Source organism: Coturnix japonica, chromosome 8, assembly GCF_001577835.2.
Source record: "Coturnix japonica isolate 7356 chromosome 8, Coturnix japonica 2.1, whole genome shotgun sequence".
NCBI lineage: Eukaryota > Metazoa > Chordata > Aves > Galliformes > Phasianidae > Coturnix > Coturnix japonica.
Window position 1 is genome coordinate 18,528,689 of NC_029523.1, and position 13,053 is coordinate 18,541,741.

Here is a 13,053-nt window from a genome sequence, read left to right on the forward strand (position 1 = left end):
CAGATACTGCCTGAAGACTTCAGAGTCTACTTTTCCTAATGAACACTGGATAAGGTGGTTATTTATCTAATACAGAATTCAGAGCGATTTGACTTTGTTGCTGTATCCACAAAAATAACATTCTGAAATGACAGTCATTGCTGATACTGACTGCTGAAAAAGACATGAACATACAGCAATATTTCCTTCACGCAGCTTTTCAGAGCCAGGCAGGCAGACAGTGTAAGACATCCATGGTAATGGCACCTTCTGTGTCCTGTAAGCCTTGCTGGACTTGTCTCACTTCCATGCTGCAGGTAAGGCACACAAAGTACTTAGTTTTCGCTAAGTAAATTTCTTCAGAATTCCTCTGGTACTCTTGCATGTGCAAACAATTGAAAGAAAAATGGAAGTCAGAAGGCATAGAACTCAGTGTTCCTATCACTAACTGACTCAGTGATACCGGCAAAACACTCATCTTACAAAATACGTATCATTGTTCTACACACCATCCTTTTGCCAAGGCCCAATCCAGGGCAGCAGAGCTCCCTTCACTCTTTGTGACCAAGTAAGGTCATCAATCTGTCAGCCAAACCCAGAAGCATGAAAAGTCGGTTTGTTTCTTTGTTTAACCTGTTCTTCTACCAGCACAGATCATGAGGTGACAGAGACCTGTAAACACCCCTACAGTGATAAAACTGCCATTTCAACACAAGCATTATTATAATACCATCAAGAGAGTCTACACAGTCTGTGTTCTACCCTTCCCAACTCTATACATATAAACAAGAAAATAATCAAGCCTTTACAGTTTCACCATCATCTCCACATTTTGAATAGCCACCCATTTGCATTCTGGCAAAAGATTAGTAGAAAACTAGGAATTCAAAGGAGATAGATGAATAAAAGTAACAGTAACATGAAACACGTTAAGAAAAGCCACAGAATTGTGGACATTAAAACGGCAGCCACGGAAACTATCACAGTGTACAATTACTGTAGGAGGATCCTGAAACAAAGGGCATCCTAAGGAAAGGCTGAGATCGTCTACAGGGAAGCAATGGAAGGAACGTATTGATTGTGGTCACAAAACTGCTTTGTATCCTTATATAAAAGGACAAAGTTGTGTGTTAATTTTCAAAGAAGCAACTTAAGGAATCAATTTCAGCATGTCATCTTTATTTTGGAAAAGGATACACTCAGACTGATAAACAATATCAAACGCCTAATAAAGCTGGAACCTCATCCATCTGATATTGGCTGAGACAACCAAAAATAACAGGAGGAGTTTCAGAACAGTGAAGGGTTCACATCTCCTGTATCAGCTCTTGAAGCTAAGATTTGTGCAAAGTAGGTGAACAGCAAAGAAACACTTGATCAGGTTCCCTGTGATTTAATGCAATCACTGAACTGCAATGGTGCAGTCAGTTGCTTGTATCTGTGCACAAGGACAGCCTCACCCACCTCCTAAAATGCCAGCACTGAGAAAGCAATAAAACAATGAAAACCACCTTCTCCGAGCCATTCCAGGCTTTGCACACGTGCATTCTTATGTTACATCCAAACGCAATTCTATCAATCTAATTTTGACACCTAAACTTCACGGCATCAAACTTCATTAACAAAGGTGTAGCGCAGCAGTGGAACTCAGTCCAAGGCCAGACAAGGCAGCACATCATGAGACCTCATGCTTCAGAGTAACCCAACATTTCTGTGCACCTCGGGATTTGTTCAGCCAGCCTTAGGCACATTTCTTACACTGCACTAATAATTTTGGCTTTAGTCCACGTCACTTGCGCTGCATACAGGCAAGTTGTCTATGCTGTGCCACGTTACCTCGCTTTTTTTGAGCATACTTGCTCTTCTGTCTGTGGGCAATTAACTCAATTTGCGACAAATAAAAGTTTCAGCAACCAGTTTAAACTCCTCATCAGGCTTTTGGCACGGGCTGCAAAATGCCTGCCAGCAAACTATGGCCACAAGCAGCAGTTGTTTCCCTGGTTAAAACTAATTCTGCAGTGAGATCCCTCTCCTGCTGCACCACAGACTACAGCTTTTCAGCTACCCCTGCCATGTAGTTCTCTCACCTCTGTTGCACAGGAGAGGGTATATCCTGTAAGAGGTAAACGAGCGCTATGTATTTACTTGAGGAATGACTCCAAAATACACAGTGCAGCAATCTGTTCAAGAACTTAGTATAGACTTATTTCAAATAAGAGACCACTATGTCCTCTCTGGCCAGTCAAGCTAGACATAGGAAAAAAAAGAAAGAGGGGGGGGAGAGGGAGAGAAGCAATTGCTGCCATTCACATACAGTTTACTGAAGAAAATGGCTGGTTTTGAATGTTGCCTCCCTTCTCCTCCAATCCTCTAACACAACACTGCCTGCTAAAACACAGTCTGTGTTCTCACCTCTGCACATTTTACTACTGTCTCTCAGACTTCCCCTAACAAAACTGCACAGACTGCCAGAAAGATGTACACCCAGACAGCTGGGCTGATCCCTCTGATCAGGCAGTAAAACTGTAAGGCCTGGGTCTAAATTTGCCATGTGGAGAGACTGCCTTACTGTATATATGTGTAAAAAAATAGTACCTGAGTTATTACAGAATGCAGCTCTGCACGACAGAAATCTTCAGTTAAAATATGATTCTGTTAATTTTGCTTTACCTCTTTATACCTCATTTGCACTTTCATTTGTTACAGTCTGTGCATTGGTACCTTACAAAACCTCTCTCACTGTACCACCTGGACACTCATATTAGTCTGGAAAGTTTCTTCTTATCTTGATTGGAGTCTATCTTGAAAGCATACAGCCTGTTATGCTGCAGTTTATTACCTTCAACAGAGCCTGAAGAAGACAAAAGACACCTCAGGACTTTAAATGCTCCATTGATGTTCTGTTGCAACCTTTATTTAAACAGGCAATTTGGCTAAGATGGCCTAAACAGACAAGGAACAAATCAGAAAGATTAAGCATATGGCAACCACATAAACAAAATTCCATCCCAGGTATGAGCTCCAAGTAGCATTTCTGCCTTACACTGCAGTGTTTTTATTTGTGCAGTTAGAAATTAAAACTCAAGAAACAAACATTTTTATTACAACAGCATCCAACTGCAGCAAGCAGCCCTTTATCACATTTGGGCACTGTTTATTTAAGAGCTTATCACATGACCAAACCACTACAAGCAGAAAACTGAAGCCTAATAGAAAGGAGCGAGCCTAAGCTTCCTCACATATCAATGTATTGCCTAAGCTGATTGCACCTCTCCAGTAATGCTTCCTCAGGCACAAGCTGTACAACAGCTAACGTACTTCATATCAAAAACAGTATGAGCAAAGACACCTCTTCATTAACCCACCAGAAAGCCCACAAGGACTACAAGGCAGCTGGTGCCCAGCCTGGATTTGCTCTGGCCTTCCTAGCTATTATTTCTATTTGAGTCCTCATATGGGTTCCCCTGTGAGGTGACCTACACAACAGACAGACCTTCTGCAGATTGGGAAATAGCATTACAAGATCAGCTCTCAGGGTATCAAAGTGTAATGGGGAAAAAGAAAAAAGAAGATGAGTTTCAACAAATGTCTTCTAGTCAAGTTCAATCAAGTACAAAAATACCTTTATTTTCTGGTGAATATGCCTCAGCGAATCCGCTGTGCCCATGTCCACGTTGTCACTGATGTACACAAAATCCAGCTTCATTTTCGTGTCCAAGTTTAGCATTTTTTGGATTTCCTTCCTTGTAATTACGATGACCTCTAGGAGAGGAAAGTGGGGTAAGATCAAACAACAGCAGCACTCTGGAGCTTTGCCTTTCACCCTGCCCAATCCTGCACAGCTCACTGGATACCACCACAAAGCACAGCATCACAAGGTATTGGTTAAACTATTGCCAACACCAGCCTGGCAAAGAAATGGAGTAGTTTGTGAACTGGAAGAACTGGTGTCAGGTAGAGGCCATAAGCCCAGACTTTAGCATGAATTCATTGAGAAGGACAAAGGCCTAAATATTAGGAAGGATGACGTGCTTGCAGCTGGGACAAAAGGGAAGCGGTGAATCAGACTGGGGAACAACTACTTGTTAACACAGTTAAAAAGAACCAAATTGTCACCTAACAAATAACTAAAGTTATGATCCAGGGAGGGGATTCATACTACTGCAGAATTTACACAAGAACGTGCTGCTTGGCCAGGGAGCAGAAGCAAGAAAAGCAAGGAGGTGGTTGGTTGCTTATGGAAGCTGCGTACATAAAACTTGCATATCCAGGTTTTCAAGAACATTCTTCACTAGGAGAGTGGTGAGGCCCTGGAACAGGCTGCCCAGGGAGGTTGTGGATGCCCCGTCCTTGGAGGTGTTCAAGACCAGGTTGGACGGGGCCCTGGGCAACCTGATCTAGTAAAGGTGTATGTTTGGTGGCCCTGCCAGGCAGGGGGTTGGAACTACATGATCCTTGAGGTCCCTTCCAACCCGGGTCATTCTGTGATTCTGTGATAGAAAGCCTCTCAAGGATTTCTTAAGAAAACAAAATAAAGGCAAAGGACTATATTGATTTTTCCCTTTGTTGCTGGGCACCAAAACAGTAATAAGCCAACCTGAATACATCTATTGGGTATATGCTAATATACTATGCTAATACGATACACTGCTAATTGGTACATCACCAGAAAGAACAAGAGTTTGGAAAAGGTCACATTCTCAACACAGAACACCGAAGAGATGCTCTATGATGCAGTCACTGAAGAGAAACAAAAGAAGCAGCAAAAAAGCCAAGTACAAAAGCAAAATCCCAAGGCCACCAGCTCCCCCTGTGCTGTTCTGCCCAAAGCCCAGCACTGAGCTGCTCAGTGCAGCAATGACTAAACACCTCACACAGGGCAGGTAACCCTGAACTTCAGGCCAAACTGGAACAACAAACCGAGAGCTATCTGAGAGAGCTGGCGTGCACCTCACAGCATCGTTATTAATGACTCACAGAAATAAACGTGGAGAAGACGCCAAAGTTATGAAAAGCACACGGACGTGGGGTCTTTAGAAAACTGAGGAAGAAGGAGTGAAAGGAGGAAGACTATCAGTTATTGTATTTTTAAACCCTAATCCCTAAATAGGAATCAGGTTCCTCTGAAGAGGTTCCCCCAGCTGCCCTTACAAAAGGAGCGTGTGGAAAGCAAAATATTTCAGTAAATAACACAGGTAAAAGAGAAAATGTTGTTTTCAGTGTATCCATGTATTAAACAGGAATGAGTTAAAGGACAGATCCTGTGCATCCTCATGGAAAGAATAACACTGAGAGTCAATGAAGGTCAGCACCAGCATAAAACAATGACAGAAACCAGAGCCTGAGCTTAAAGTCTGCAGCTGTAACAATCTTTGTAACTGAAGTAAATGCTCAGTCTGGAACATGGGTGTCCATCTTCCTGACACGCTTGGGCTGCACTGTGTGAAGAGGAATTATCCTGGACAGTATATAAAACATATAATAACAGAGACCATTTTGTTGAGGGACACGGTTTAGTGGGAGCTGTTGGTAACAGGTGAACGGTTGGACTGGATGATCTTTTAGGTCTTTTCCAACCTTGGTGATTCTATGATTCAAGCCTTGATGGGGGCTGTGGGGGCACAGGTGCGGCACTGACAACAGCGGCTCTAGTACATTAAGCGGCCTTTAATGCAGCCCAGCTGGCACAGCCCGGGCAGCGCTCACCTTCGAACCCGGCTCGCTCCAGCAGGTTCAGCGGGTACCAGAGCAGGGGCCGGTTTCCCACCGGGAGCAGCGGCTTCGGGATGCTGGACGTCAGGTCCGTCATGCGAGAGCCGCCCCCCGCCGCCATCAGCACGGCCTGGAACTCCATCTGCAACACAGCAACGGCACCGCTCACACACGGCAGCACCGGGCCCAGCCGAGGTAACACCGGTTGGCTTCGGCCCAGCCCGACCCGTGCCCCTGGTGGCTGCTCGGAATCACGCCCGTCCCCCCGTTCTGTCCCATGGCCGCCCCGCTCCGGCCCGTCCCCGCCGTTACCTCCGCTCCGCCGGCGCCCAGCACCTCTCTGACAGAACCACTATGGCGGCGCCGGCGCGCGGTGCGCATGCGCGTGGAGCGCAGAACGCATCGATGGCGGAGAGCGGCGAGAGAGCGCCGATCGCACCGATCCCATCCGAGCCTGGCAGCCAGGGCAGCGAGATGAGCACAGAGAGATGGACGAGTCGGGGATCGCTGCGGGGAGACACAGCGCCACCGTGTGGGCTGGGGTGGAACTGCACCGTGGGGGCTGCAGGATGCAATGCGGGGAGTCGGCTGTAGGGGGACGGGTATCTCTAGCCAGGCAGCAGGAAACAACAACGAGGTTGTACAGAGATGGGAGGGAAACACTGAACCCACAGAATCACGGGGACAAGAGGATAAGGATGGGGATACAACCATGGCCGGGGAAAGGACAGCGCAGAGACCCCACACAGCGCTCCCCACACCACGGACACAGCTGTGAGCAAACAGTTCTTTTATTGCCACTAGTCCCAGTTGTCCTTGTCGGTGTCGATGGACATGCAGTTATACACGGCGAAGCGCAGCAGCTCCTCGCACATCTTGACCCTGGGGGTGAGACACTGGGTTAGGCCGGGGTCTATCACTGACCTCCCTCCCACTGCCCCCCACGGTGGGGAGGCTGAGCGTCCTCATCCCCAGGCACTCACGTGGAGTATTTGGGCAAGTACATGGTGCAGGAGCACGTGGAGGCCTCGGGCATCATGTCCAACCGCTCAGGGCTTGGGAGAAAGGAGAGATGGGTCAGGGGTCTGCATGGCAGGACCACAGCCTGCAGGACAGGCAGACTCACAGGGAACGGTCCGGGTAGATGGTGAGCTGAACCGGGAGGCGGCTGCGGCCGGTGACAAACTTGAGGAAGCGGCTGAGATCCTCTGGGAAAGGACAGGGAACAGAGCTGGGGTCACCTTCAGGGCCTGGGAAAGCCAAGGGACACTCCCAGCAGGAGAAGTGACCCTGAAGGCCTGGCCCAGTGGGTGCAGAGCAGGACAGCGGTCACTCACCGCTGGTGAAGTTCTTGAGGGCATCCCAGAACTGAAGGACACGGGAGCTTTCAAAGTCCTCGAAGGTGACTGCAGCAAGGAACACACAGGGGCTCTGTGAGAAGAGCTCCACAAAGGACATCAGCATGGGGTGGATGCAGGACACAGGGCAGGATGCGTGCAGAGGATGAGCAGCATCCATGAGCGCAGCTTAATGCTGCCCACTACTTACTGAACTTCTTCAGCTCATCTACTGTCACCTCAGGGATCCCGCAGACCTTCCTCTCCAGCTGCTGCCAGGTGAGCAGGTCCAGCACAGCCTGGGGCACCACGCGGAGCAGCCCGGCACGAATGGCCGCCACCTGAGGAGAGCCACGTCACTGCTTCAGGCCCTACAACCCACTGTGAACAACCAGGCCAAACAGAGGAGCTGACAAGCAGTCCCCTTACATGGCCAGGGCCATGGCATTACCTGCTCCTTGCTCTCCTCCAGCCGAGCCTTCTGCACCAGACGGATGAACTCCTTGCGGTCCTCATAGCGCACCACGGTGCTGCTGCCCTTTGGGATCAGCTCCACCATGCGCTGGTCGCTCCGTACCGTCGTGTAGGTCAGCTCCTTGCCAAACATGAACTCGAAGGCCTCTCTGTCCACTTCCTCTAGCATCTCCAGCAGCTTCACCTGCCACCCAAAGGGACAAAGCTGTCACAGCAGAGCCGGGGGCAGCCATGGGAGCACATGGCATGGTCCTGGCCCTGCTCACCAGCTCCACATCCACAGCAGCAAAGTCCTTGCTCCAGATGACCTCCTCTCCTGACAGCTGCTTCCACACCAGACTGGGCAGAGCCAGGACCTGCAGAGGGATTGGAGATGTGCCCTCCCCAGCAGCAGCCAAGGATGGCCCAGCCACGGGATGTGGTGGCAGGGGAACCAGTAGCATGGATCTGACCCACACCAAAGCTGTTTGCCACCAAGCAGGCAGTGCCATGCTCACCAGAATCTCCTTGCTCCTCAGGGCTGCTCCCATGAGCTGTCCGATCCACTCATACTTAGGGAAGTCCTTACAGGAGGGGTTGGGGACATACATGTCCCTGGTGTCGCTGCTGCTGTTACCCTATGGGAGGGAGACACCAAACTCTAATTCAACCCCTGCCCAGAGTCTGCTGTGAGGATGCTGCTGGGCTGGGGGTGCCAAACCTGGTTGGATGTGCGCACAAAGAAGGGCAGGGGCACAGGGACATCACCCGAGCTGGGACACAGCTCCTCTGAGATGTCTGTTAAGCAGTCCCGAAAACCACCACCTGCACAGGAGACAGAATTTGTAGTGTGAGACACAGTGAGCCTGCAGGATCTGACCACCCGCACCTCCACCCATGGGGCACATGTGCAGAGCAGGGCACCATGGCAGCAGAGAGCCCCAGACTGTGCCCAGTGACAGGAGGGACAGAACTCTCACCTCCATCAATGATGCCCTCCGTGGTGAAGACACATTCCCACCACTGGTTGTAGGTCTGAGGCCACCTGTGGGGAAGCAACAACCCTGTGCAAACCTCCTCTGAGAGGCACAGCAGCACTGATTGCCTGCATCCTGCTCCAGGGAGGCAACACAAAGTTGAAAATCCACCTGTAGTCCAGGAGATAGTTGTTGGTTTTGGAAGGCTTCAGGTTCTCATACACCTGCAGGATAGTATGATGGAGGGAGATGGAGAGGCAGCGATGCTGAGTGATGCCAAACCATCAAGCACTCAATTTGATGCTGCTGTACCTGGGTGAAGACTGAGTTCTGGCCACTAGGGTCCAGCTCGGGGTGAGCCCTGTGCTCACGGGCCAGCTGCCGGTTGATGAGCAGCTTTGGCAGCAAGCAAGGTGGGCTGCTTTCTGAGCTCTGCAGGCAACAGGTGACAAGGGTTTTGCCCAGCTTGCACAGCTGCAGGAATGGCTTCATGCCCTAATGGAGAACACACAATGGGGTTAGAGACCTGATCCTGCCCCACGTACCCTCTTTTGTCCTCCTCAGCATCACAGGGGATGCTCAGCTCCCCCACCCCTCCAGCAACAGCTGGGGTACAGAACACCAGAGTGAGCCCTGGGCTGGTCTGTCTCCCTTGGTCCAAGGGAGAGTACAGGGAAAATGGGGACATGACCCAGGGCGCCCTGCCCAGCCCAGGACAATATGGTCCTACCCACATCATCTCAAAGAAGCCCAGCAAATGCTCACCCTGAGCACACTGAAGGCGCTGTCGATCTCATCAGTGATGGGGATCACGTAGCCCAGGACACTGTCCAGGAGCTGGGTGAACCTGAAGACCAGGGAGGAGAAGGGTGAGGATGCTGTGCAGGGTCTCTAAGCCCCACGGCCAGCACAGTGTCCTTCAGGCACTGGAAGCAGCTGTGCTCAGATGGGGAACCACAAGGCAAAGTCTATACCACACACAGGAAAGGAGCCAGCAGGCTTTAAGCAAGACTCATGCTAGAGGCCAGAGCATTGTCTTTCCTGTTGCTGTCCCCATGCTGTACCTCTGGATAACGATGGCCCTGCGGTACAGCACGTCTGCATCCACCCCTTCCAGCAGTGGGTAGCGCACCAGCTGGGCCATCTGGAACATGTCTACGTTGAGGTTCATGTCTGCCTCCAAGAAGGACTTGAACTTAATCCCTCGCAGCCGGACGTTGTACCCTTGTTCTGCCAGGGAAGCACAGTGATGCTGCAGAGACATACCAGCTTTTCCTCCTGTGACCCCACAAAGCAGCTGGTGGGGCAGGGAAAAAGCCAGAGGTGGCTGCACCCCACACATGAGCTCACCTCGGCACTCCAAGATACGGATCTCCAGTACCGGCATGTGGGTCTTCATGTCACGTAGGATGCACACATCCCGATAGCTGCTCCTGTAGGCAGCATGCACTAATGGCAGGGCTGCAGGGCACAGCCCTGGAGAGGACAAAGCTGGGTTCCCACCATGGGAATGCCAGCACCCTAAAGTCCTCAGTGCACCTCACCAGGGCTGCAGCAGGAGAGGATGTAGCAGAGAGAAGTGGCTGCCCACAACACAGAGGACGTCCTGAAGGAGGTGGGAACCGCATCCAGAGAAGAGCCAGGAAAGAGCACAGAGTCAACAAGGACAAAGCAGGGCAGGAAGGCAAAGTGGCCACGAGCAGCTGCCTCAGCACAGACGTTGGAGCAGAGCTGGCCACATGAATAAGAGCGAGGCACAGTGAGGGTGGTCCGTTTTTGGAGGAAGCAGTGATTTGAGAGGACAAGTGAGTCGATGTGTGATTCACTGGTGTTTCCGAAGCCTCTGCCAAGGTCCCTGCAAAGACCGATGGGTATGCAGGGAAAAACAACTGCGGCTGCCGGCATGAAGAATGGAGACAGCTCCTGCTGCCAGGAAAGGGACCTCAACTGTCTCACAGGTGTTGTTTCAAACAGAAATCATCAAAAGAGTACAAACAAACAGGCGAGTCTTGGGGGAGGAGGAGAAAATCTTCACACTTCTGGGTGCCCACCTCAAGGAAGGCACTAGGAGGATGTGGGGCAGATGGAGAGGTAAAGCCCGCAGCTACAGCATGGCAGAGGTGCTCAGAAAGCACTGAGGAAGCAGCAGCAGTGCACCCCCAGAGGCAAGAAATGCCCTCCAAAATCCCCAGCTGGGAGGAAGTACACTGCAGCTCAGCTGACACAGCACAGATGAAGCTCAGAAGCAGAGATGAAGGTGCTGGGCTGGCAGATGGAGCTGGGTCAAGGCTGCTCCTCTCTTATTACTCACTCGTTGATTAGGACGGTTCTCAGGTGCTGCAGCCTGTTGGCTGGCCCTCCATACACAGCCACCCGCCTGGGGATGTAGGAGTTGATGTTTGGGTCCAGCATCAACCACAGCTTCCTGGGGGCAAGAGGAACACGATGCAGCACTGTCCTCCCATCCGGAGCTGCTCAGAGATGCCCTCAGAGGCATCCCAGGGGTTGTGTCCTCTTGGAGCCTCCACCTCGAGCTGCAGCACGAGGAAAGCTGCACTGAGAGAAAGACTGTGCTCTGTCCCTGCCATAACCAGGGAGGGGACACCCTCATGTCTCACTTGATGACGCTGTATTTCTTCATGTGGAGCCGCACCCAGTGCTGCCCAGGGGACCCGTTGCTCTCCCAGTAGGTGTCTCCCTGGTTGTCTGTCAGGTGGGATAGTTTGAAGTCATCCTAGAAGAGCACAACAAGCAGAGGGAGGAAGCTGAGCACCTTTGGGCAAACCACAGCCATGGCCAGGATTGTTTCGCTGCAGATGCCCAGTTCCTGGCAGCTTCACTAATACAGCAGAGATTACCACCGCCCCTCATGGAGGTGATTCTCCCTGCAGCTGTGGGGTGCTTGGGCACATTGTGCAGGTTGTAGAGGACAGAGGAGCCCTGCAACGCACCAGCTGTGAGGAGACCTCGATGCCGCTGAGATGTTCCTTAACGCAGTCCTTGCAGTAGTGATCCCTGTCGGTGAAGTCATACAGGAAGCGCCCCAGCTCCATGTCCTTCTCGTAGCTCCAATTTGGAGGCACTGACCTATGGGGAATCCACGCTAAGAGAATGGGAAGATCACGCTGTGCCCCAAACCTACCCATCAGTGCAGAGGCCCAACTCGAGGCAGCCCCAGCATCCTGCTATCAGCGCGTGGGATGGCCCTAAGCAGCTGCATCTCCACTACCACAACAGGTGTTTATGGCCAACCCAGCCCAGTTGCTCCAACAGTCCCCGGAGCAAAGGCCATTGCTGGGTGGCACTGACACAGGAAGCATCAGGCAGCACCCGCCCTCCCAGCCCTGCAGGTATGGCCACCCCCAGGGCACCGTGGTACCACTGCACGAGCTGTGCTTGTACCGAAGCTTCTGCACCACGTCTTCATCTGGCTCGACTGGCACGGGCTTCTGTCCCAGCTGCATGGAGTACATCAGGTCCACCACTTGTTCCCAGCTAAACAGAGGGGTGACACAAGAGAAAACAAAGGGTCAGTGCTTGGTGTGTCCATGCGATTCCTGCCTTAGCCTCGTGTAGAGGTGCCAGCGGTGCCCGAGGGCTGTGGGAACATTACTGGGAGGACTGGTGTCACCCTGTAGGATAATGGGATAGCAGGGATGGCTGGCTGGGGGGAGCCAAGTGGTTGGAATGGCTGGGTCACACATCCTCTCTAAGTCTCAGCGCACAGTAGCAGGATGCAGCAGTGTTGGGCCTTACCTGGCCACGGGTTTGTAAACCATTCCAAAGGTCTGGGGTTGCTGCTGGATCCTCTCCACCGGATCCACCGGCACCAACTTATCTCCCCCATCTCCGAACCGCTGCGCCAGCACCCAGCCCTCCTCCAGCTCCGGGCAGATCCCGTTCTCCTCCAGGTGCTCCTAAATCAAACCCGGCCCCAAGTGACACATCCCGCCGCCGAAGCGGGCACGGAACCGACCGCGGTGCCCCCGGCCGCTGCCCCGCCGTTACCTTGCGGAGCTTCACCCACAGCCCCTCGCTGTTGCGGTACTCCTCGCCCGTAGCACGGAGACAGCCGCCCTTCCGCAGCTCGATGGTGGCCCGCTTGGAGCCCCGCGCCGGCCCGGGGCTGTCCCACACGCTGAACAGGCTGCGGGACGAGGCGGCAGCGAAGGGGTCCTTGCAGATCTTGTACTGCACCTCGCGGGGCACGTAGCACAGCGCGGCGGGCAGCGGCCGGGAGCGGCGGAAGCATTCGCTGCACTGCAGCAGGAACCGCAGCCGGCCCAGCACCTGGTGCGTGCCCTCCTCGCCCGCCCGCATCGCGCCCCGCACCTCCGTGCCCCGCACCGCTCCCGCACCGCCCGGCCCCGGGCAGCCCCGCCGCCGCCTCCTTCCGCAGCCGCCCCCGGCTCCGCCTCCGGTCCTCGGGCCGCCGTCACCGCCCCACCCGCGGCCGTGCCGGAAAGCGGCCGCGTTCCGCCCATCAGCCCCGCGCCGCCCGGCAATGAGCCGTACAAGCGGGCCGGGAGCCGAGAAAAGCTCCGTCTCGTCCGGGAAGAGAGGATGGCGGGGTCACAGTACAGGGAACGTGAGCT

The 13,053-nt window shown here is 52.7% G+C and overlaps 2 protein-coding genes across 2 annotated transcripts in view; both read right to left on the reverse strand.

Moving 5' to 3' along the window:
• EIF2B3 (eukaryotic translation initiation factor 2B subunit gamma) overlaps positions 1 to 6,133 on the reverse strand; it is an 86,643-nt gene extending 80,510 nt beyond the window's left edge. The window contains exons 1-3 of the mRNA XM_015870157.2: positions 6,004 to 6,133; positions 5,686 to 5,833; positions 3,602 to 3,741 (exon numbers count right to left, since the gene is read on the reverse strand). Of these exons, the coding sequence (XP_015725643.1) occupies positions 3,602 to 3,741; positions 5,686 to 5,833; positions 6,004 to 6,072 (357 nt within the window). The 5' untranslated portion in view covers positions 6,073 to 6,133. The remainder of the gene's footprint in view (positions 1 to 3,601; positions 3,742 to 5,685; positions 5,834 to 6,003) is intronic.
• Positions 6,134 to 6,464: 331 nt separating this feature from the next.
• On the reverse strand, positions 6,465 to 12,829 carry LOC107317449 (E3 ubiquitin-protein ligase HECTD3-like). Its single transcript, XM_015870156.2, has 21 exons — positions 12,467 to 12,829; positions 12,215 to 12,375; positions 11,861 to 11,953; positions 11,410 to 11,545; positions 11,077 to 11,192; positions 10,770 to 10,883; positions 9,809 to 9,891; positions 9,523 to 9,688; positions 9,224 to 9,305; positions 8,771 to 8,953; positions 8,630 to 8,682; positions 8,462 to 8,526; positions 8,203 to 8,306; positions 8,000 to 8,119; positions 7,769 to 7,858; positions 7,480 to 7,686; positions 7,240 to 7,369; positions 7,029 to 7,097; positions 6,818 to 6,899; positions 6,675 to 6,746; positions 6,465 to 6,573 (listed from the first exon to the last, which is right to left on the reverse strand). The coding sequence occupies exons 1-21, from the start codon at positions 12,776 to 12,778 to the stop codon at positions 6,492 to 6,494; spliced, it is 2,520 nt and encodes an 839-aa protein (XP_015725642.1). The 5' UTR covers positions 12,779 to 12,829; the 3' UTR covers positions 6,465 to 6,491.
• Positions 12,830 to 13,053: the final 224 nt, after the last annotated feature.